General features: G+C 41.4%; 1 protein-coding gene across 5 annotated transcripts; it reads left to right on the forward strand.

Annotated features, from left to right (window-relative positions):
* Positions 1 to 1,263: 1,263 nt before the first annotated feature.
* Positions 1,264 to 22,681, forward strand: ralaa (v-ral simian leukemia viral oncogene homolog Aa (ras related)). 5 transcript variants are annotated; one of them, XR_006762728.1, is made up of 6 exons: positions 1,264 to 1,414; positions 3,519 to 3,775; positions 10,533 to 10,741; positions 10,838 to 11,012; positions 11,164 to 11,437; positions 20,603 to 22,681. XR_006762728.1 is itself a non-coding variant. In XM_014180964.2 (5 exons), the coding sequence occupies exons 2-5, from the start codon at positions 3,662 to 3,664 to the stop codon at positions 11,284 to 11,286; spliced, it is 621 nt and encodes a 206-aa protein (XP_014036439.1). In that variant the 5' UTR covers positions 1,264 to 1,414; positions 3,519 to 3,661; the 3' UTR covers positions 11,287 to 14,438. The 5 variants fall into 5 exon arrangements, 1 of the variants encoding a protein (XP_014036439.1); XR_001325017.2 differs by lacking the exon at positions 20,603 to 22,681 and adding an exon at positions 19,994 to 20,072; XR_006762727.1 differs by lacking the exon at positions 20,603 to 22,681 and adding an exon at positions 14,093 to 14,436 and having other exon boundaries at positions 11,164 to 13,979.
* Positions 22,682 to 23,140: the final 459 nt, after the last annotated feature.

A 23,140-nucleotide genomic window follows, 5' to 3' on the forward strand; every position in this document is an offset into this window, starting at 1 on the left:
ATGGTAGAGGATGAGGGTCAAGGATGGAATGGTCGGTAGTGGAAAGACATAGGAAGAAGCGAGATCAAGATACAGAAAGCAGTTGAGCGTCTAGTTAAAAAAGCATAAAGAGGGCCAAGGTAGGAAGCAAGATTAGTGATGTGTCGGAGTGGAAAGTTGTCATGGTGTTTGATGAGACCACAGGGCCTCACACTCTGTCCATCTAACTAATGCCGTAGAGAAAGAGGTAGGTGAAGTGAAATTAGCTTGGTTCATTGGTAGCCAAGCTCAGCAAGAGAAGATTTTGGAAATGGAAACGCTTAATGGGAAGAAGTTTAAAAGCCATGTCCCTGGTGCCTTTGCTAGATTGAGGGGAGTCATCACTGCGGCAGAGTGATTGAGGCCAAAAGGTTGATCAGTAGGAAAGAGGGTCAAAGATGTGAAAGCTTATCAGTGATGCTGAGGTTTGAGAAAGTCTTAATGAGAAAAATACAGATGGGACTCCTTAGTTTCAATGTTAGAGAATTTGTCCCATATGCACTGCAGTGTTTTAAATGCATAAGAATGGGACATGTAGCTGCTCAATGTAAAGGAGAGAAAAGTGTGGAGGGGAACATGATTACGGTGAATGTGGCAATGTGAAGCAATGTGCAAGCAATGTGAAGGTTAAGTGCTGTAATTGTGGGGAGAACACAGTGCAGCATTTGGTGGATGCCAGGTACAGAGAGAGGCTCAGAAATATAAGATCAGTCATGATGTATCGCATGCAGAGGCCGTAAAACAGATTGGTAGAACTACAGTGCGGATTTATGGAGCTTACATGGGTGTACCTGTAGTAAGTGTACTGACTGTCGGGGCTGGTGCTTCTGATGGTCCTGGCATGGTTTCGAGGCTTGTTCAGAAATCGTGTGCTCATGAATGTGCAGTGTCAAAGGACATGTTTGATAATGAATAAAGTTGAGTTCATAGCTTTTATTGGTAAGGTTCTCAATATGACTTGGGTTGTGGAAAGCAGAAATTCCAGGTTGAAGGTTATTGCAGACACAGCAAAATAGATATTTGGGGTAACAGATGTTCCTGTTGAAATGGTTGTTGACATGCTGAACAATCCTAAGGGTGGTGTGTTTAATGGGAGGGGGGAGGGTGTGGTAGAAGTTAAGGATTTATTTGGTTTTTCATTTTATTTTCATGGTAGTACAGAATTGGGCAGCTCATGATTAATCGTACATTCCAGCACAGTAGGTGGCGGCATGACTTAAACGATTGTTTGCGGACCGCCATGATATCATAGAAGAAGAAGTAGATAACAAAGAAGAAGACTTGACTAGCTCTTGTCTTGTTGCCAGGATCGCGAGAAGAGGATAAGTAAACGATATTCTTCAAACCAGCTTGCAGCTGTCATTTTTGTAGCCTGTATCGCCGATAGTGTCCCCAGGTAAGGTTATTTCCAATGCATGCTAGCTAGCCCAACCTTCTACCGCACTTTGAAGAACAGGTTAGCTGACGTTATTCACCTGGCTTAAGTAGATAGCCAGCTAGCTTTAGTTTGTCGTTATGCACATAACGGTAGCTAGTTAGCTACAGTACACCTCGTTGTTTTAGTATGTGAAACTAGCTAGTTTTATGTAGCTAACTACAGTAACTAGCTTAGCTAGGTAACGCTAGCTTGCTTGGCGTCAGCAAAACTAGCTAACGTGAACTGGCTAGTTACGATGGCTTTCTAGTCAAAAACATCATACAGCACTTGACATTTCATTTACAATTCCTCTGTAGCCTAGCTAATACCTATATTTCCCTGACACATTGCCTCTCCCTCGCGTCCCTTACAGGGTCCTATTTCTTATTTTTAATGGACTGAATGCTAACCAATCCTTGTTTGGAATTAGGACATACAGTGAATTCGGGAAGTATTCAGACCTCTTGATTTACCACATTTTGATAAGTTACTGCCTTATTCTAAAATTGAGTAAATAGTACCCCCCCCCAAAAAAAAAATCTACACACAATACCCCATATTGACAAAGCAAAAAAAGGTTTTTAGATCATTTTGAATACATTTGAACCAACAATGTACGAAGTAGGGCATTTACATAAATATTCAGACCCTTTACTCAGTACTTTAAAGCACCTTTAGCAGAGATTACAGCCGCAAGTCGTCTTGGGTATGATGCTACAAGCTTGGCACACCTGTATTTGGGGAGTTTCTCCCATAATTCTCTGCAGATCCACTCAAGCTCAGGTTGGATGGGGAGCGTCGCTGCACAGCTATTTTCAGGTCTTCCCAGAGATGTTCGATCGGGTTCAAGTCCGGGCTCTGGCTGGGCCACTCAAGGACATTCGGAGACTTGTCCTGAAGCCACTCCTGCGTTGTCTTGGCTGTGTGCTTGAGTCGTTGTCCAGTTGGAAGGTGAACCTTCACCCCAGTCTGAGGTCCTGAGTGCTCTGGAGCAGGTTTTCATCAAGGATCTCTCTGTACTTGTCTCCGTTCATCTTTCCCTCCATCCGGACTAGTCTCCCAGTCCCTGAAAAACATCCCCACAGCATGATGCTGCCACAACCATGCTTCACCGTAGGGATGGTGCCGGGTTTCCTTCAGACGTGATGCTTGGCATTGAGGCCAATGAATTCAATCTTGGTTTCATCAGACCAGAGAATCTTGTTTCTCAAGGTCAGAGTCCTTTAGGTGCCTTTTGGCAAACTCCAAGTGGGCTGTCATGTGCCTTTTACTGAGGAGTGGCTAACGTCTGGCCACTCTACCATAAAGGCTTGATTGGTGCAGAGATGGTTGTCCTTCTGGAATGCTCTCTCACCTCCACATAGGAACTCATGAGGTCTGTCAGTGACCATCGGGTTCTTGGTCACCTCCCTGACCAAGGCCCTTCTCCCTCAATTGCTCAGTTTGGCTGGGCAGCCAGCTCTAGGAAGAGTCTTGGTGCTTCCAAACTTCCATTTAAGAATGATGGAGGCCACTGTGTTCTTTGGGACCTTCAATGCTGTAGAAATGTTTTGGTACACTTCCACAGATCTGTGCCTCGACACAATCCTGTCTCGGCGCTCTACACACAATTCCTTCAATTGAATTTACCACAGGTGGACTCCAATGAAGTTGTAGAAACATCTCAAGGATCATCAATGGAAACAGGATGCACCGTTGCTCAATTTCGAGTCTCATAGCAACGGGTCTGAATACTTATGTAAATAAGGTATTTGTTTCATTTTTAATAAATGAGCAAATAATAAAAACCTGTTTTTGCTTTGTTATTGTGTGTAGATTGAAGGAAAAAAAATATCTAATCCATTTTAGAAAGGCTGTAACGTAACAAAATGTGGAAAGTCAAGGGGTCTGAATACTTTCCGAATGCACTGTATTTCTCTTAAGACATTTCTAAATTCTCAGTTTCACTGATCCAGCGAAGTTGTCTTAACTGCTGTGAGAGTGCTTCCGTGTGGCGGTAGTATACAATGCAGCAGTGTGAATTATGTATTTGATGTACTGCAAATCATGTTATGTCTTGTTCTTATTTATATTTTCATTTTAGGGGACAAGCTCAATCTGCCTCACGTTGCAGTTGGAGTCTGCTGTCCAATCTCTGTCTTACCCTCAGATCCTCTCTCTTCCCCTGCTGGTTCCTTCCTGAACCTCTTGCTCTCCTTAAACCCTCTTTACTTGGAGTGAACCACTATGGCAGCAGCAAAGCCCAAAGGGCAGAACTCTCTGGCCCTCCACAAAGTGATCATGGTGGGCAGTGGTGGAGTGGGGAAGTCAGCCCTCACTCTGCAGTTCATGTATGACGAGGTAAGAAATATTATTTGTCAGGAGAGCATATTTTGTTGGCTGTTTTGGAAGGCCTACTTTTCTTCTGGATAACAGATGTTTATGGCCTAAATCCAACTTTTGAGGCCAGAAATATACATACACACACACACACACACACACTACCAGTCAAAAGTTTGGACACACCTTCTCATTCAAGGGTTTTTTATTTTTGCTATTTTCTACATTGTAGAATACTAGTGAAGACATCAAATCTATGAAATAACACGTATAGATTCATGTAGTAACCAAAAACGTGTTAAACAAATCAAAATATACTTTTCTTCAAAGTAGCCAGCCTTTGCATTGATGACATCTTTGTACATACTTGGCATTCTCTCAACCAGCTTCATGAGTTATTTACCTGGAATGCATTTCAATTAATAGGTGTGCCTAGTTAATTTGTGGATTTTCTTTCCTTAATGCATTTGAGCCAATCAGTTGTTGTGACAAGGTAGGGGGTGTATACAGAAGATAGCCCTATTTGGTAAAAGACCAATATGGCAAGAACGACTCAAATAAGCAAAGAGAAATGACAGTCCATCATTACTTTAAGACATGAAGGTCAGTCAATCTGGTAAATTTCAATCACTTTTAAAGTTTCTTCAAGTGCAGTCGCAAAAACATCAAGCGCTATGATGAAACTGGCTCTCATGAGGACTGCCACAGGAAAGGAAGACCCAGAGTTGCCTCTGCTGCAGAGGATAAGTTAATTTTAGGTAACTGCACCTCAGATTGCAGCCCAAATAAACGATTCACAGAGTTCAAGTAACAGATATCTCAACATCAACTGTTCAGAGGAGACTGTGTGAATTGGGCCTTAATGGTTGGATTTCTGCAAAGAAACCACTACTAAAGGACACCAATAAGAAGAGACTTGCTTGGGCCAAGAAACATGAGCAATGGACATTAGACCAGTGGAAATCTGGCCTTTTGGTCTGAGTACAAATTTGAGATTTGTGGTTCCAACTGCCGTGTCTTTGTGACGCAGAGTAGGTGAACGGATGATCTCCGCATGTGTGTTTTCCCTCCGTGAAACATGGAGGTGTGATAGTGTGGGGGTGCTTTTCTGGTGACACCCTGATTTTATTTTGAATTCAAGGTAGACTTAACCAGCATGGCTACAACAGCATTCCATGAAGGCCTGATTCATGCAGTCTCCTCTGAACAGTTGTTTGTTACTTCAAATTGTATTAGTCACATACACATGGTTAGCAGATGTTATTGCGAGTGGAGTGAAATGCTTGTGCTTCTAGTTCCGACAGTACAGTAATATCTAACAATTCCACAACTACCTAATACACACATCTAAGTAAAGGGATGGAATAAGAATATATATGCATATGGATGCGTGATGACCGAGTGGTATAGGCAAGATGGTATAAAATACAGTATGTACACTACCGTTCAAAAGTTTGGGGTCACTTAGAAATTTCCTTGTTTTCCATGAAAATATAGATGAAATGAGTTGCAAAATGAATAGGAAATATAGTCAAGACGTTGACAAGGTTATAAATAATGTTTTTTTTTAAAATGTTTAATTGAAATAATTGTCCTTCAAACTTTGCTTTTGTCAAGAATCCTCCATTTGCAGCAATTACAGCCTTGCAGACCTTTGGCATTCTAGTTGTGAATTTGTTGAGGTATTCTGAAGCGATTTCACCCCATGCTTCCTGAATCACCTCCCACAAGTTGGATTGGCTTGATGGGCACTTCTTCCATACCATACGGTCAAGCTGCTCCCATAACAGCTCAATAGGGTTGAGATCAGGTGACTGTGCTGGCCTTTCCATTATAGACAGAATACCAGCTGACTGCTTTTTCCCTAAATAGTTCTTGCTTAGGTTGGAGCTGTGCTTTGGGCCATTGTCCTGTTGTAGTGGGAAATTGGCTCCAATTATGTGCTGTCCACAGTGTATGGCATGGCATTGCAAAATGGAGTGGTAGCCTTCCTTCTTCAAGATCCCTTTTACCTTGTACAAATCTCCCACTTTACCACCACCAAAGCACCCCCAGACCATCAGATTGCCTCCACCGTGCTTGACAGATGGCGTCAAGCACTTCAGCATCTTTATTTTTTCTGCATCTCACAAATGTTCTTTGATCCGAACATCTCAAACTTAGATTAGTCTGTCCATAACGCTTTTTTCCAATCTTCCTCTGTCCAGTGTCTGTGTTCTTTTGCCCATCTTTGTCTTTTCTTTTTATTGGCCAGTCTGAGATATGGCTTTTTCTTTGCAACTCTGCCTAGAAGGCCAGCATCCCAGAGTAGTCTCTTCACTGTTGACCTTGAGACTGGGGTTTTGCGGGTACTATTTAATAAAGCTGTCAGTTGATTACTTGTGAGGTGTTTGTTTCTCAAACTAGACACGCTCATGTACTTGTCCTCTTGCTCAGTTGTGCACCGGGGCCTCCCACTCCTATTCTAGTTAAACAGTTTGCACTGTTCTGTGAAGGGAGTAGTGCACAGCGTTGTATGAGATCTTCAGTTTCTTGGCAATTTCTCACTTGGAATAGCCATAATTTCTCTGAACAAGAATAGACTGACGAGTTTCAGAAGAAAGGACTTTGTTTCTGGCCATTTTGAGCCTGTGATCGAACCCACAAATGTTGATGCTCCAAATACTGAACTAGTCTAAAGGCCAGTTTTATTGCTTCTTTAAATAGAACAGTTTTCAGCTGTGCTAACATAATTGCAAAAGGGTTTTCTAATGATCAATAAGCCTTTTAAAATGATACACTTGGATTAGCTAACACATGCCATTGGAACACAGGAGTGATGGTTGCTGATAATGGGCCTCGGTACGCATATGTAGATATTCCATAAAGAATCTGCCATTTCCAGCTGCAATAGTCATTTACAACATTAGCAGTGTCTACACTGTATTTCTGATCAATGTTATTTTAATGGGCAAAAGTTTGGGGTCACTTAAATGTCCATGTTTTTTACAGAAAAGCATTTTTTTTTTATGGCAGTTTACATATTATATGAGTAATGCAAGATATGTAAACATTATTAAGGTGGCATTATTAAAGTGACTAGAAATCCATTTTTAGTAAAGTGGTGATGATTTCAAGTCTATGTTGGCAGCAGCCTCTCTCTGTTAGTGATGGCTGTTAGTCTCTCGGTCCCAGCTTTGATGCACCTGTACTGACCTTGCCTTCTGGATGGTAGTGGGGTGAACAGGCAGTGGCTTAGGTGGATGTTTTCCTTGATCTTTTTGGCCTTCCTTGTAATTGGGTGCTGTAGGTGTCATGGAGGGCAGGTAGTTTGCCCCCGGTGATGCGTTATGCAGACCGCACCACCCTCTGGAGAGCTTGGCGGTTGTGGGTGGTGCAGTTGCTGTGCCAGGCGGTGATACAGCCCGATAGGATGCTCTCAATTGTTCATCTGTAAAAGTTTGTGGGTTTTAGATGGCAAGCCAAATTTCTTCAGCCTCCGGAGGTTGAAGAGGCACCTTCACCACACTGTAGGGATGAAATGGTTACCGGTTTGAAATGGCATCATGTCCTTTGCAATGTAATATGAAAGGCCTCATTGCAGCCCTTTTCATATTACATTGCAAAGGACATGATGCCATTTGAAATTGTTGAGAGGCCTGGCTTTCTGAGGCTGAAGGTTGCCTTGTTTCACTTCTAGGTGAGTGATGCTAATTTTATTTGTTTATTTGATATCTTAAGGTTGTGTTCATTTAAACCTGCACTAGGGAAGCTTTTACCTTATGGCCACATGGTGACATCTTTAATGTTATTATTTTAAAGTTTATGCACTCAAAGTGCATAGTGCTGTTAATTTTATTTGTTTGTTGGTTTCCAATATTAATCTTGGTGAAATGATTTGTGTGTATCAGTACTTTCTGAACATTTCCAGCACATTTGAACAATACCGCGATAAAACTTCCTGTGGCGGACTGCCACGGGGGTGGCAGCAACATGTTGTGGGGGTGCTTTGCTGCAGGAGGGACTGGTGCACTTCACAAAATAGATGGCATCATGAGGTAGGAAAATTGTGGATGTATTGAAGCAACGTCTCAAGACATCAGTCAGGAAGTTAAAGCTTGGTCGCAAATGGGTCTTCCAAATGGACAATGACCCCAAGCATACTTCTAAAGTTGTTGCAAAATGGCTTAAGGACAACAAAGTCAAGGTATTGGAGTGGCCATCACAAAGCCCTGACCTCGATCCTATAGAACATTTGTCAGCAGAACTGAAAAAGCTTGTGTGAGCAAGGAGGCCTACAAACCTGACTCAGTTACACCAGCTCTGTGAGGAGGAATGGGCCAAAATTCACCCAACTTTTTGTGGGAAGCTTGTGGAAGGCTACCTGAAACGTTTGACCCAAGTTAAACAATTTATAGGCAATGCTACCAAGTACTAATTGAGTGTATGTAAACTTCTGACCCACTAGGAATGTGATGAAATAAATAAAAGCTGAAATAAATCATTCTCTTTAATCTTATTCTGACATTTCACATTCTTAAAATAAAGTGGTGATCCTAAGACGGGGAATTTTTACTAGGATTGTCAGGAATTGTGAAACTGAGTTGAAATGTATTTGGCTAAGGTGCATGTAAACTTCCGACTTCAACTGTATATATTTAGATTTGTTTAACACTTTATTTAATAATTTTTATGTCTTCACTATTATTCTGAAGGAAATAGGAAACCACACACTGCTCTTGATAGTATCACTGATCTTTAATAAGCTTACATATCGGCCTCACGGCCTTCGTCAGAGCTTTATTCTACAATGTAGAAAATAGTAAAAATAAAAACCCTAAAAAGAGTTGTCTAAACTTTTGACTTATATTGATCCATTGTAGAAATTATCATCTCTGAATTTAGATGTTTGCATTAGGGATGCACCGATGTGGAAGTTCTAGGCTGACACATATATACTTACATTTTTCTTTTTATTGCCTTTTTAACTATTGTAGCACAAACTGCAGCCACATTTCTATGTTCTTATGGCTAATTAGAAAATGGCAAAGGTCTTGAATATGGTAATGCTGTAAATATTTGCACCGGTAAGTGAAATGTTTTGGGATGTTCAGGAAAATGTCAGGGAAGCTCATGAGGTAATTACTGTTTGTGTAGAAAAGGAGATCTGCATTGCTTTCAATTGCGGTTGGTTTTGGCTCATGTACCTTACATCTCCTACACGACCGGTGAATGCTGTAGAGCCCCCCCCCCCAAAAAAAACCCATGCATGTTCCTGAGCATCACAACCATTCAAAAGTCAAAGCCAAATTTGTATGAAGAGAACAGAAACCGCTCTATTTGTACGAACCGCTTTGGTGGATATCGGAGGTTACTCATGTAACTGGTTCTATGAACTAAGCGGCACATTTAATTTCTCATCGAATCACAGCCTACTTCGACAAACGGGTGATTTAACAAGCGCATTTGCGAAAAAAGCACTGTCGTTGCACCAATGTACCTAACCATAAACATCAATGCCTTTCTTTAACATCAATACACAAGTATATATTTTTAAACCTGCATATTTAGTTAATATTGCCTGCAACATGAATTTGTGGACTGTGTGAAGTCCGTTTATTCCTAACAAAGGCTGTAATTTGCCAGAATTGTACATAATTATGACATAACATTGAAGGTTGTGCAATGTAACAGGAATATTTAGACTTAGGGATGCCACCCGTTAGATAAAATACGGAATGGTTCCGTATTTCACTGAAATAATAAACGTTTCGTTTTCGAAATGATAGTTTCCGGATTCGACCATATTAATGACCAAAGCGCTCGTATTTGTAAGTCTGATTTGATAGAGCAGGCTGACTGAGCGATGGTAGGCAGCAGCAGGCTCGTAAGCATTCATTCAAACAGCACCTTCGTGCGTTTTGCCAGCAGCTCTTCGCAGTTCTTCAAGCATTGCGCTGTTATGACTTCAAGCCTATCAACTCCCAAGATTAGGCTGGTGTAACCGATGTGAAATGGCTAGCTAGTTAGCGGGTGCGCACTAATAGCGTTTCAAACGTCACTCGCTCTGAGACTTGGCGTAGTTGTTCCCCTTGCTCTACATGGGTAACGCTGCTTCGAGGGTGGCTGTTGTCGATGTGATCCTTGTTCGAGCCCAGGTAGGAGCGAGGAGAGGGACGGAAGCTATACTGTTACACTGGCAATACTAAAGTGCCTATAAGAACATCCAATAGTCAAAGGTATATGAAATACAAATCGTATAGAGAGAAATAGTCCTATAATTCCTATAATAACTACAACCTAAAACATCTTACCTGGGAATATTGAAGACATGTTAAAAGGAACCACCAGCTTTCATATGTTCTCATGTTGTGAGCAAGGAACTTAAACGTTAGCTTTTTTACATGGCACATATTGCACTTTTACTTTCTTCTCCAACACTTTGTTTTTGCATTATTTAAACCAAATTGAACATGTTTCATTATTTATTTCAGGCTAAATTGATAGTATTTATGTATTATATTAAGTTAAAATAAGTGTTCATTGAGTATTGTTGTAATTGTCATTATTACAAATAAGTAAATTTTAAAACATCGGCCGATTTAATCTGTATCGGATGTTTTTGGTCCTCCAATAATCGGTATCGGCGTTGAAAAATCATAATTGGTCGACCTCTAGTCTAAACCAAACGTCAGTTTGGCCGGCCTTGATCTAGGCTGATTTCATTTCCCCAATTTTGCAGTTGTGTGCATAAACTCACTTTGTAGTAATTTAAAGTATGTTGATGCTACCCCCTTAGTTTGTTGAGGACTATGAACCAACCAAAGCGGACAGCTATAGGAAAAAGGTAGTTCTGGATGGGGAGGAGGTCCAGATAGACATCCTGGACACTGCGGGACAAGAGGACTATGCTGCCATCCGGGACAACTACTTCCGCAGTGGGGAGGGCTTCCTCTGTGTCTTCTCCATCACTGAGGCAGAGTCGTTTGCAGCTACAGCAGACTTCAGGTTGAGCAGCATAACAACTCCATGTAGTTACATATCATAGTCCCATAGTTGTTACATGTCATAGCTCCACTGTCATCTAATGACTCTGCTCTGCAGGGAGCAGATCTTGCGGGTGAAGGAGGATGAGAGTGCGCCCTTCCTCCTGGTGGGGAACAAGTCTGACTTGGAGGACCGGCGGCAGGTCAGCGCGGAAGAGGCCAAGGCGCGTGCTGAACAGTGGGGCGTGTGCTACGTGGAGACCTCTGCCAAAACCCGTGCCAATGTCGACAAGGTGAGCCAGATGGGTTGCATCTACCAACCAGGGCTCAGCATTCTGCTCCCAGCTCCTCTGCATTCACAAACTGCAGAGAAGGTTGTCTTGGATGTTACATAGTAACATGGTGCCATATCAGTAGACAGACTGTTTTATACTCGTCTTGCAGGTATTCTTTGACCTGATGAGAGAGATCCGAGCGAGAAAGATGGAGGACAGTAAAGAGAAAAACGGCAAGAAGAAAAGGAAAAGTTTGGCCAAGAGGATTCGAGAGAGATGCTGCATTTTATAGTGACAAGGGGGTCAGTGATGACTGCTTTGTGTATATAAATATTTCACCTATTTTTGCATTTTATTTGTGCCCATAGAAGCCCCTTACTCCTGGTTCTGGTACCCAGGGATTCTAGTCTTGGATCAGAAGTAACTGGTTGGTTGAACAAAAGGTGAGTGGCGCTGACTGTGGCAAGTGGTTCATGGACAGATTTGGCAGTCCCATAATCCTTGTGTTGCTCAATCGATCCTCTATGCTCTGACACTCCTCAAACCTGCAGCCTCTATAGTTCTTCTGGACCACATGTTAGAGATGGCACAGACTTAATGTGGTTAAAACATTGGGCGTGGCTCTTTGTAGGCTGATTTAAAAATAAGTGAATATAACTTAAATGTACGCATACCCAACAAGACCATGGTCATGTTATGACTGAGATCTTGGACAGCTCCAAACCCAGAACATTTTCCTATTTCTGAGGGACCATTTCCAATTAAAATGATTTAACACCAATTAACCTGATTGAATGAGAGGAAAAAAGCCTGCATGCCTCCAGGGTTGGGTTTCCCAAAAGCATGTTAAGGCTAAGTTCGTTAGAAATTTCATAGGATCATCGTTAAATCTCAGAGCTGTTTCACAAAACCATCATTACTAACTTCCATTTGAAAACACTTGTAATCTAACAACTGCTTCAGACCACAGCTAAAGTGTGTCAGATTATCTTTTGCCCTCCCGCATAACTTTACACACCATCTCAGATAAACACAATCAAAGTGTTTGTCTCTGATTGCTGTTAACTTCATAGTTGAATACAAATAGTCTACAAAGTTTGCAATGCTACAAACAAGCGACGCAATGACAAAACAGGTTTCAAATGAAAACTGAGATGACTATATTGTAAGATAGATATTAGACTACATATTTCAGTCATATTGAAATTACTTTATTGTTTAATCAATTGAGTTATATTTTTCTAATTGTAGGCTACTGTAAGATGTGCCAAATTTGGTTTAGTGTATTATTATAGGCTAAGCTGATCATACTTTCTGTAGGAGCATGTCCTTCATCACTATTGTATATTCTTTCTAGGCCCAGGACTAGTTAGGCACTGAATTATTTTAAAAATAAACCAAAAATCCAGGTTTACTATTGATGCATACACTCTTAAGTTTTCAAAACGTCAAAATTGTATACATAAGCACACTGACAAGCTTTGTTTCTCCTCTGTTGTGAGGGGAATCAGTTTCATTATTTACACTCCCTTTCATTCATTCTTGGAGAGAAGACCAATTCTTTGGGTTCTCGTTCATTATGGTAGAAGGGTGTGAAACTTGACAGTTTACCTGAACTTGTTTAGTAATTTACCTGGCCTTTACTTCATTTACCTTTTCCATTGGAAAAGTTAGGTCCTGTAATTAATGAGCATTACCAGAAATCACCATATTTTCTTTCATGTTCTCTCTTGGTTTCTATAGCACCAAGTCCTTTCCATTACTGCTGCCTCAGACCCACTTGTTACAGACTGGGTCAACTGGATTATATCTAAACATGTCGTAGATCTTTGGTGTTAAAGGGGTACTGCACTTCCTAATTTTGCCTTGTTTTAGACTTGGTTCATTAAGAAATGCTAGTTTCCATGACTGAATTCAAACGGGAGTTGGTTTCGCGGTCTGGTTTGATGCAGGTGTCTCTTGTGTGTTCGCAGATGGGAAGAGTTAGCCAATTAGCTTCAGCCGGCTGGTGTGCTACCTTGGCAAAGTTGGTTTGACTTTGGATAGCCTATCTTTGGGAATAGTAGGGACCGTCCATAAGTTACACAATGTACATCATTTTAGTTGTCTCATTAAATGCTTTCAATATTTGTATATGAATTTCTACAATTTATAGTTGGGTTGAAGTTTTTAAATCATTGAAATTTAGAGATATTGTCCCATGTACACACCCTGTATCACATACGGTTGTGATTGGGAGTCCCATAGGGCGGCGCACATTTGGCCCAGTGTTGTCCGGGTTTGGCCGGGGTAGGCCGTCATTGTAAATAAGAATTTGTTCTTAACTGACTTGCATAGTTACAAAAAATAATTAAATGTACATTGTAATTTACTGATGGTCCCTGACTAGCCCCATAGGCATTATGATCAGGTAGTGTGGAGCTGTGCTCCGAATTGATGATTACTTGGGTGCTGGCTTGTGGGCAGGATTAAAATAAACCCAACCCACAGAAAACTTATGTTAATCTTCATTCCGTAACATATAATTATTATTTTTTTATCGTCTCGCATATCAGTTTTGGACAAATACACTTAGTAGTACATTTTGACACTAGAATAAATGTTTGACTCATATCGATGCTACTTAGGCCATATTTTTTTTTACCCCTCCCCTTTTTCTCCCCAATTCAGTCATATCCAATTGCGATCTTGTCTCATCGCTTCAACAGGCTTGGGGAAAGGCAAAGGTCGAGTCATGCGTCCTCCAAAACATGGCATGCCAAACCGCGCTCCTTTACACCTGCCCGCTTAACCCGGAAGCCAGCCGCACCAATGTGTCGGAGGAAACACTGGTCAACTGATGACCCAAGTCAGCCTGCAGGCGCCTGGCCTGCCACAAGAAGTTGCTAGAGCGCGATGAGCCAAGTAAAGCCTCCCCTAACACAGATGACGCTGGGCCAATTGTGTGCAGCCATATGGGACTCCCAGAAGAAGTTGTTTTTTACGGTCAGTCGCTCTTTAAGGTCCTCCATGAACTTTTTTCTTAAATAGTGCATGTTTTTTGGCGAGCTAGGTTGTTCAATTTTCTTTGAACATGACCCTGATTCATTTCACAACAGGGTGGTGACTTGTGGCTATGCACCAAAGATGACCATCTCCGCCACCATAGTTGGAGCACACCGTCTGCAACTACATTTTCCATAAAGACCGTTTACTCTGCAAGGCTTATCATGTAACTATTGAGTGACTTTAATGCAACCCAGGGGTTTTTATTTTCACCTTTATTTAACCAGGTAGGCTAGTTGAGAACAAGTTCTCATTTATATCTGCGACCTGGCCAAGATGAAGCAAAGTAGTGCGACACAAACAACAGAGTTACACATGGAATAAACATACAGTCAGTAACACAATAGAGGGGAAAAAAGTGTATACCGTAATTTCCGGACTATTAAGCGCACCTGAATATAAGCCGCAGCCACTGAATTAAAAAAAAAAAAACATTTTGAACATAAATAAGCCGCACATGTCTATGTCGCAGGTGCCTACCGGTACATTGAAACAAATTAACTTTACACAGGCTGTAACGAAACACGGCTTGTAACAAAAATAAATAGGCTTTAACGAAACACGGCTTGTAACAAAAAATAACAAATTTGCAGTAAGCTTTAGTTGTCTTTTTGCACTGAGTCAATTCCTCACGCTGCTGTTTCCAAAGTCTTATCATCGACTCATTAAGACCAAGCTCCCGTGCAGCAGCTCTATTTCCTTTTCCAACAGCCAGATCAATCGCCTTCAACTTGAAAGCTGCATCATATGCATTTCTCCATGTCTTTGCCATGAGGGTGACAAAATGACTACCGTAATCAGAATGATGGGAAGTTTGAGAGCGCTCGATTTAATCTAAACAGTAAACAAAAAAGTTGTTTGACGTAACCCGTTCGGCAATTTCATTTGTCTAATGAAAGCTTCATGCCGCCAAAAAACTGAGCACGTCACAGAATGTGTTTTTTTGGAAAAAAAAAAAATTGAAAGCGGGAAAAATCCATATATTAGCCACGTCATTGTTTTAAACCGCGAGGTTCAAAGCCTGGGAAAAAAGTTGCGGCTTATAGTCCGGAATTTACGGTATATACAGTGTGTGCAAGGGAGGTAAGGCAATAAATAGCCCATAGTGGTGAAATAATTACAATTTAGCAATTAAACACTGGAGTGATAGATGTGCAGAAGATGAATGTGCAAGTAGAGATACTGGGGTGCAAAGGAGCAAAAAATCTTAAAAATAACAGTATGGGGATGAGGTAGTTGGATGGGCTATGTACAGGTGCAGTGATCTGTTAGTGAGGGAGATATGGATCTCCAGTGTCAGTGATTTTTGCAATTCGTTTCAGTTATTGGCAGCAGAGAACTGGAAGGAAAGGCGGCCAAAGGAGGTGTTGGCTTTGGGGGTGACCAGTGAAATATACCTGCTGGAGCGCGTGCTCTGGGTGGGTGCTGCTATGGTGACCAGTGAGCTGAGAAGGTGGGGCTTTACCTAGTAAAGACTTATAGATGACCTGGAGCCAGTGGGTTTGGTGACGAGTTTGTAGCGAGCGCCAGCCAACAAGAGTGTACAGGTCGCAGTGGTGGGTGGTTTATGGGGCTTTGGTGACAAAACGGATGGCACTGTGATCGACTGCATCCAATTTGCTGAGTAGAGGGTTGGAGGCTATTTTGTAAATGACATCGCCGAAGTCAAGGATCGGTAGGATAGTCAGTTTTATGAGGGTATGTTTGGCAGCTTGAGTGAAGGAGGCTTTGTTGCGAAATAGGAAGCCAATTTTAATTTGGATTGGAGATGCTTAATGTGAGTCTGGAAGGAGAGCGTACAGTCTAACCAGACACCTAGGTATTTGTAGTTGTCCACATATTCTAAGTCAGAACCGTCCAGACTAGTGATGCTGGATGGGCGTGCAGGTGTGGGCAGCGATCGGTTGAGGAGCATACATTTAGTTTGACCTGCATTTAAGAGCAGTAGGAGGCCATGGAAGGAGAGTTGTATGGCATTGCAGGTTAGTTAAGTGTCTAAAGAAGGGCCAGAAGTATACAGAAGGGTGTCGTCTGCGATCAGAGAGTCACCAGCAGCAAGAGCGACATCATTGATGTATACAGGGAAAAGTCGGCCCGAGAATTGAACCCTGTGGCAGCCCCATAGACTGCCAGAGGTCTGAACAACAGGCCCTCCGATTTGACACACTGAATTCTGTCTGAGATGTAGTTGGTGAACCAGGTGAGGCAGTCATTTGAGAAACCAAGGCTGTTGAGTCTGCCGATAAGAATGTGGTGATTGAAAGTCGAAAGCCTTGGCCAGGTCGATGAATACAGCTGCACAGTATTGTCTCTTATCGATGGCGGTTATGATATCATTTAGGACCTTGAGCGTGGCTGAGGTGCACCCATGACCAGCTCGGAAACCAGATTGCATAGCGGAGAAGGTACGGTGGGATTCGAAATGGTCGGTGATCTGTTTATTAACTTGGCTTTCGAAGACCTTAGAAAGGCAGGGTAGGATATATAGATATAGGTCTGTAGCAGTTTGTGTCTAGAGAGTCTCCCCCTTTGAAGAGGGGGATGACCGCGGCAGCTTTCCAATCTTTGGGGATCTCAGACGATACGAAAGAGAGGTTAGGTTGAACAGGCTCGTAATAGGGGTTGCAACAATTTCGGTTGATCATTTTAGAAAGTGAGGGTCCAGATTGTCTAGCTCTGCTAATTTGTAGGGGTCCAAATTTTGCAGCTATCTGGATTTGGGTAAAGGAGTAATGGGGAGGCTTGGGCAAGTTGCCGTGGGGGGTGCAGGGCTATTGACCAGGGTAGGGGTGGCCAGATGGAAAGCATGGCCAGCTGTAGAAAAATGCTTATTGAATTCTCAATTGTTGATTTATCGGTGGTGACAGTGTTTCCTAGCCTCAGTGCAGTGGGCAGCTGGGAGGAGGTGCTCTTATTCTCCATGGACTTTACAGTGTCCCGGAACTTTTTGGAGTTTGTGCTGCAGGATGCAAATTTCTGTTTGAAAAAGCTAGCCATTGCTTTCCTAACTGCCTGTGTATATTGGTTCCTAACTTCCCTGAAAGGTTGCATATCGCGGGGGCTATTTGATGCTAATGCCGTACGCCACAGGATGTTTTTGTGCTGGTCAAGGGCAGTCAGGTCTGGAGTGAACCAAGGGCTATATCTGTTCCTGGTTCTACATTTGTTTTGAATGGGGCATGCTTACTTAATATTGTGAGGAAAGGACTTTTTAAAGAATAACCAGGCATCTTCTACTGACAGAACACACCCCATCTTTTACATCTTCTACTGACGGGGTGTGTTCAATTTGTTTCAACTTTTGCTACGTTGCATGACGGTTTGTACTGAACGACACGTTTCCCAAAAACATTCTTGAACACAGGTACATTTGCTCCATTTGGTGGGTGTAGTTAATCAATGTTTCATGTATTCAATTTCTCAGATGCATTCAGATTCAGTTCTCTCAATTGATTCAAAAACAGGGACAACATCCTGGTTCTTTGCCCAGCCAGGAAAGTAGTAAACAGAAGGTTCTGGCAGATGGGCTTTCTGTTCCCCACTGATGCTCACACGCCACGTTAGAAGGGAAGGTCACAAAAAAATGTAATTTTGCCCCCTTAGGAATATAGTTCAATAGCCCTGTCGAGCCTTTCCACTCCCTATTTAATCTTGCTCTTGTGACTGGGTTCAAACCAGGTCTCCTGCATGTCAGAAGACTGTTAGACCACTTAGCTAAAGCCCATTGGCATGAATTCAGGAAGCTAACACAAGTCTCCAGCAAGGTTACTCATCAAAAGAGTATGGTTCATCAAACCACCTCTGTTGCATTTTATCCCCTTTAGACCTCGTACTCGGAGATTACGGCACCAATATAACTGTCTGGGTTTTAATTAAGGCGTACTGCACGACACTCTGTGGCAAACCGAAGCAGAACGATCTGGCCTATCAGAGCCCTTCTAAGGATAGCCTTTCCACTTCATAGCCCTAAGGACAGCCTTTCCACTCCTATGACATTGCTATTCAACTATATTCTTATGGGGGCCAAATTGTGTTTTTTGTGACATTCCCTTCTAACGCGGCTTGTGATCATCATAGAGGGGAATAATAATAGCTTATAGCCAAAGCGGTTCAAATGTTAGAGCCAAACTCGTGCGACAAATGTATTCAACATGCCACATTGGCTTCAGTAACCGCCAGAAGTTACTGTTTACAACAGTGAGCATTTGATTCGATCTCTTCTCCTCTACCTTCCCTGGTGGGCGAGGTGATGTGAGGTACTGTACATAATATATAATGAGGTACTGTACATAATGACAAGATGGTCTTGTCTGCGCCCCTAACAATGGTAGCCGTTGTCCCAAAAGTGGGAAGGCAGGCAGACTGCTTATCACTGTATTCCCACATGGAGAAATTGACGGGAGGTGACCCTCTCACTTCACCTCTTCCTCTCTAGTCATCACACTCAGTCATTAACATTGATGCCTTGATGTCCATTGTGAATGTGAACAAGTAGACCAGCGTTTCCAAAACTCGTTCTGCGGTACCCCAAGGGGTGCACGTTTTAGTTTTTGCACTAACACTACTTGTTCACATTTTGCTAGGGCAAAAGCCGAAACGTGTACCCCTTTGGGTCCCGAGGACAGCGTTTGGGAAAACCCTGGCGTAGACTATCCCCACAGTCATATGCAATGTTTGGAGTACCTCTTTTTTTTCTTTTCTTTTTGAGCCTTAAATGATATTTTCCTTTTGACTGAATTCCTTGTTTTGGAATTTCATCATAGACATTACATTTCAGACATTACATTTGACTACTTGAACTCTTTAACTCTTACCCGCCATGTCTAGACTTGACAGTTCATTCAGCTTTTGTATTTTGATCATGGAGCTCTGATCATGGAATTAAGAACACCTCATGCGTCTAAATCTACATTTAAATGTGTCCATATTGTGTCCGGTTTCCCTTTTCCCATGCTATATTCAAATGCCAGTATGCATTCAGCAAACGGTGGAACAGGATAAATCTGACACAACTTGATGGCTGTAGCCTACTAGCCAACTAACCTCTGTAACTAGCCAGCAAGCTGCAGGACACACCTACTCATTCCAGGGTCTTACTTTATTTTTCCCATTTTCTACATTGTAGAATAATAGTGAAGATATCTAAACTATAAAATAGCACATGTGGAATCATGTACTAACCAAAAAAGTGTTAAACAAATCAAAATATATTTGAGATTCTTCAAAGTAGCCACCCTTTGCATTGATGACAGCTTTGCACACTTGGCATTCTCTCAACCACCTTAATGAGGTAGTCACCTGGAATGAAGTTAATTTGTGGAATTTCATTCCTTCTTAATGTGTTTGAGCCAATCAGTTGTGTTGTGACAAGGTAGGGGTGGTATACAGAAGTCCATTTTATGGCAGAAACAGCACAAATAAGCAGAGAGAAACGACAGTCCATTACATTAAGACATGAAGGTCAGTCAATCTGGTAAATTTCAAGAACTTTGAAAGTTTCTTCAAGTGCAGTTGCAAAAACCATCACGTGCTATGATGAAACATCAACTGTTCAGAGAAGACTATGAATCAGGCCTTCATGGTCAAATTGCTGCAAAGAAACCACTACTTAAGGACACCAATAAGAAGAGACTTGCTTGGGCCAAGAAACACAAGCAATGAACATTAGACAGGTAGAAATCTTTCCTTTGGTCTGATGAGGCCAAATTTGCGGTTTTTGGTTCCAACCACCATGTCTTTGTGAGACGCAGAGTAGGTGAGCGGATGATCTCTGCATGTGTAGTTCCCACCGTGAAGCATGGAGGAGGAGATGTGGGGGTGCTTTGCTGGTGACAGTCAGTGATTTATTTAGAATTAAAGGTTCACTTAACCAGCATAGCTACCACAGTATTCTGCAGAGATACGCCATCCCATCTGGTTTGCACTTAGTTCCACTATCATTTGTTTTTCAACAGGACAATGACCCAACACACTTCCAGGCTGGAGAGTGATGGAGTGCTGACCTGGCCTCCATAATCACCCGACCTCAACCCAATTGAGATGGTTTGGGATGAGTTGGACCAGAGTGAAAGAAAAGCAGCCAATAAGTGCTCCGCATATGTGGGAACTCCTTCAAGACTGTTGAAAAAGCATTCCAGGTGAAGCTGGTTGAGAGAATGCCAAGAGTGTGCAAAGCTGTCATTAAGGTTAAGAGTGGCTACTTTGAAGAATCTCAAATATAAAATACATTTTGATTTAGCACTTTTTTGGATACTACATGATTCCACATGTTATTTAATAGTTTTGATGTCTTCACTATTATTATACAATGTAGAAAATAATTGTAAAAATAAAGAAAAAATATTGAATGAGTAGGTGTCCAAACGTTTGACTGGTACTGTAGCTAGCAATGCTAAAGGGATTTCTTACAGGTTAGCTTAACTCTAGCCAAACAAAACATTGTTTTTCTAATAAATGCTAGCCAACTAGCTAATTGAAGCCAGCAAACACGTTTCTCACATGCTAGGAATGTATTTCCTTCAACATTTAATAAAAAAAGGTGCTTCTCTCTCCCAAAACACAAGTTTTCTGAAAACTTGTGGGCAGAGTGCTGATGTGGCCCACTGCATGCACCTTCGGTAGCCTGATTGGGTCCAGAATGAGAAGAAATCCACACACATGCGTCTCTGACCACCTCTTGAAGTGGTTAGACAGATCCGACCACAGTGCGACTTTTGTGCATCTAGACCTGTCTTTTTCAATGTGATGTTCATATTCTGATAGGCGAAGTCGCATGTAAGTGTCAAGTGTAGACCGCCTTAGACAGTCAGTCCAATTCTGATTTGGCAAAAGAGCTTAATCTGATTGGTCAAATTAGTGGAAAAAGATCAGAATTGGGTTGCCTGTGTAAACACAGCCTTAAAGTAATTGTCCAGTGGATCTATTTTAAAAGTAAAAAATTCTGATAACTCATACCCGTATAATGTCGTGACTCATCCTATACTCGTATTTTTGGCCAAAGCATGAATTGGAGAAAAAAAAAACACTTCAAAACCACCACAAATGTGTATCTGACAGTTTTTACAAATATTTTTTCTTGTTTTTATTTTTTTGAATGCTTTTTATTTCCGCATAAAGGATGATGAGCTGGCCAATCAGCTGTCTACTCTCATGAATATTTTTTGTTGGTTTCCGCCCACACCATTCCAACTCAGAAAAGCAGTTTTTTTACATTTTTAAAAAAATTGGTAGAAAAACTTCACTCATATTGTAATTATCTGGAAACACTGGAATGCTACTTTAATATAAATCTGGAAATACTGGACAGTTACTTTGTTTTTGGGAAACTCACCCCATGATAGTTTGACCTTTTCAGTCTTACATAACTTGATGTTAAAACCCCATAGAGTCTATTGGTGCACCGGTGTGTTATCTAAGTAACATAATTAAAAAAAGCCCATCAAAATCTGTCAGTTTGAGCTAGAGAGATCTAGCATGGGCTATGTCTCAATCCACTTCATCCGCCTATGTCGCCCTTCCGCATCAGCAGTGGAAAGTGGCGGAGCTACAGAGCTGTTTGTCAAACCAGGAGACATCCAGAAAATCGTAGACTCACGAACACGACGGTGTTCTCCGTGTTTTGCTTTGACGTTCACAAGTGTCGCTGGACCAGTCCTAAAGGTAACCCATACAAATGAATGGAAGTAGTTTTGTGCCAACAAAAATAAGGGGTTAAATGTTTAAAAAAATTATCCGGAGCTTTCTTATATCTCCTTGATATAGGACAGACACTTCAAAACCTTATTTCTTATGATTTATTTTTGTACTGTCTTGCCGTTTATGAATGTGTAATTCATTGTGTTTTTATATGGGCTATAGTAGGCCAAGTGTAATATTTTGTCATGCTTTATTTTATTTTTTTTAGGATACCTAAAAGGCCCCTAAAATTCCAAATCAAATAGCTAAATGATCCATGATATGACCTTCTTAAAACAATTCCATGACATCTTAGAACCCCCCCCCCCCCTTTGCTCTTGTAGCATTCTGTAGCATACCATTATCTACTTCCATGGTGCTACCTTGCTTTCTGACTGACCTATATCAAGTTGTGTGTGTGTGTGTGTGTGTACGCACGTGTGTGGGTCTAAGCCCCTTGGAAACTCTGTTGTCTCAAATGACATATGTTTTTATTAAGTTATTTTCCTATTGCTCGGCTTAATCACAATGGACTGGGCCAGGTCAAATTGAGCAAGGCCAGGTCTGGTTCGTGAGACTATGTAGGACTTTGTATTACATTTTGTTGCAGTAATGTGAATGCAGGTGAATTTTTCTCTACAGGAAACTGTTTCTTTTAATGTGAGTATTTCTGTTTTTTTTTTACTGTACACATGTATTGCCTTTTTGTTTTAATATCCTTTTACTTTCAATTTGTAATATTTATCTTTGATTTGCTTTATCAAACTGAAGATCAATCTCAATATGGATGTTGGCTATACCTGTATTGTGTAGTTATTATGTTGTCTGTTTACTCACATCCTTAACAGAAACACTAATGTATCTTACTGTTACTGGGTACAATAATTGAAATGCTGTGTACCTTTCAGTTCATGTTTTGTGAGCTATTGGATAGACAAATAAAGTGACTATAATTTTTTACAAACAAATCCACCCCTTTTTATTCTGAGATTTACATTGCAATAACAGAACAATCAGTGCAACACAGCTGTAAATAGACTATTTTTAATATTTTGTTTAAATGTAATATTCACAGTAGACATTGCAAACTAAAATGACCCATTAATGGGATACGTTCTCTTTCCACCATTTGTTTTGGCTGAATCAAATTGTATTAGGCACATGTGCCGAATACAACAGGTGTAGAACTTCTAGTGAAATGCTTACTTGCGAAGTCAACTCATGCAGTGTTTAGTTGCATAATCTTCACCAGTGAGGAATAGTAATTGTAGCCTGTCTAGTGCCTTGTGCCTAGCCCCCTGACACTCAAATGGTGACGCTGGGCGAAAATCGGAATACAAGCGTCAATGGATGAGTTATTAATATACCTATACTGAACAAAAATATAAACGCAACATGTAATGTGCTGGTTTCATGAGCTGAAATAA

This window comes from Salmo salar, chromosome ssa29 (assembly GCF_905237065.1).
Source record: "Salmo salar chromosome ssa29, Ssal_v3.1, whole genome shotgun sequence".
NCBI lineage: Eukaryota > Metazoa > Chordata > Actinopteri > Salmoniformes > Salmonidae > Salmo > Salmo salar.

What these genes read in the sequence shown, in the direction of transcription:
- ralaa (XM_014180964.2), top strand. Translation starts at nt 3,662, where the DNA reads ATGGCAGCAGCAAAGCCCAAAGGGCAGAACTCTCTGGCCCTCCACAAA. An exon ending in TGCAGTTCATGTATGACGAG is followed by an intron (nt 3,776 to 10,532) that starts GTAAGAAATATT and finishes CTACCCCCTTAG; the next exon opens with TTTGTTGAGGACTATGAACC. An exon ending in CCCGTGCCAATGTCGACAAG is followed by an intron (nt 11,013 to 11,163) that starts GTGAGCCAGATG and finishes CTCGTCTTGCAG; the next exon opens with GTATTCTTTGACCTGATGAG.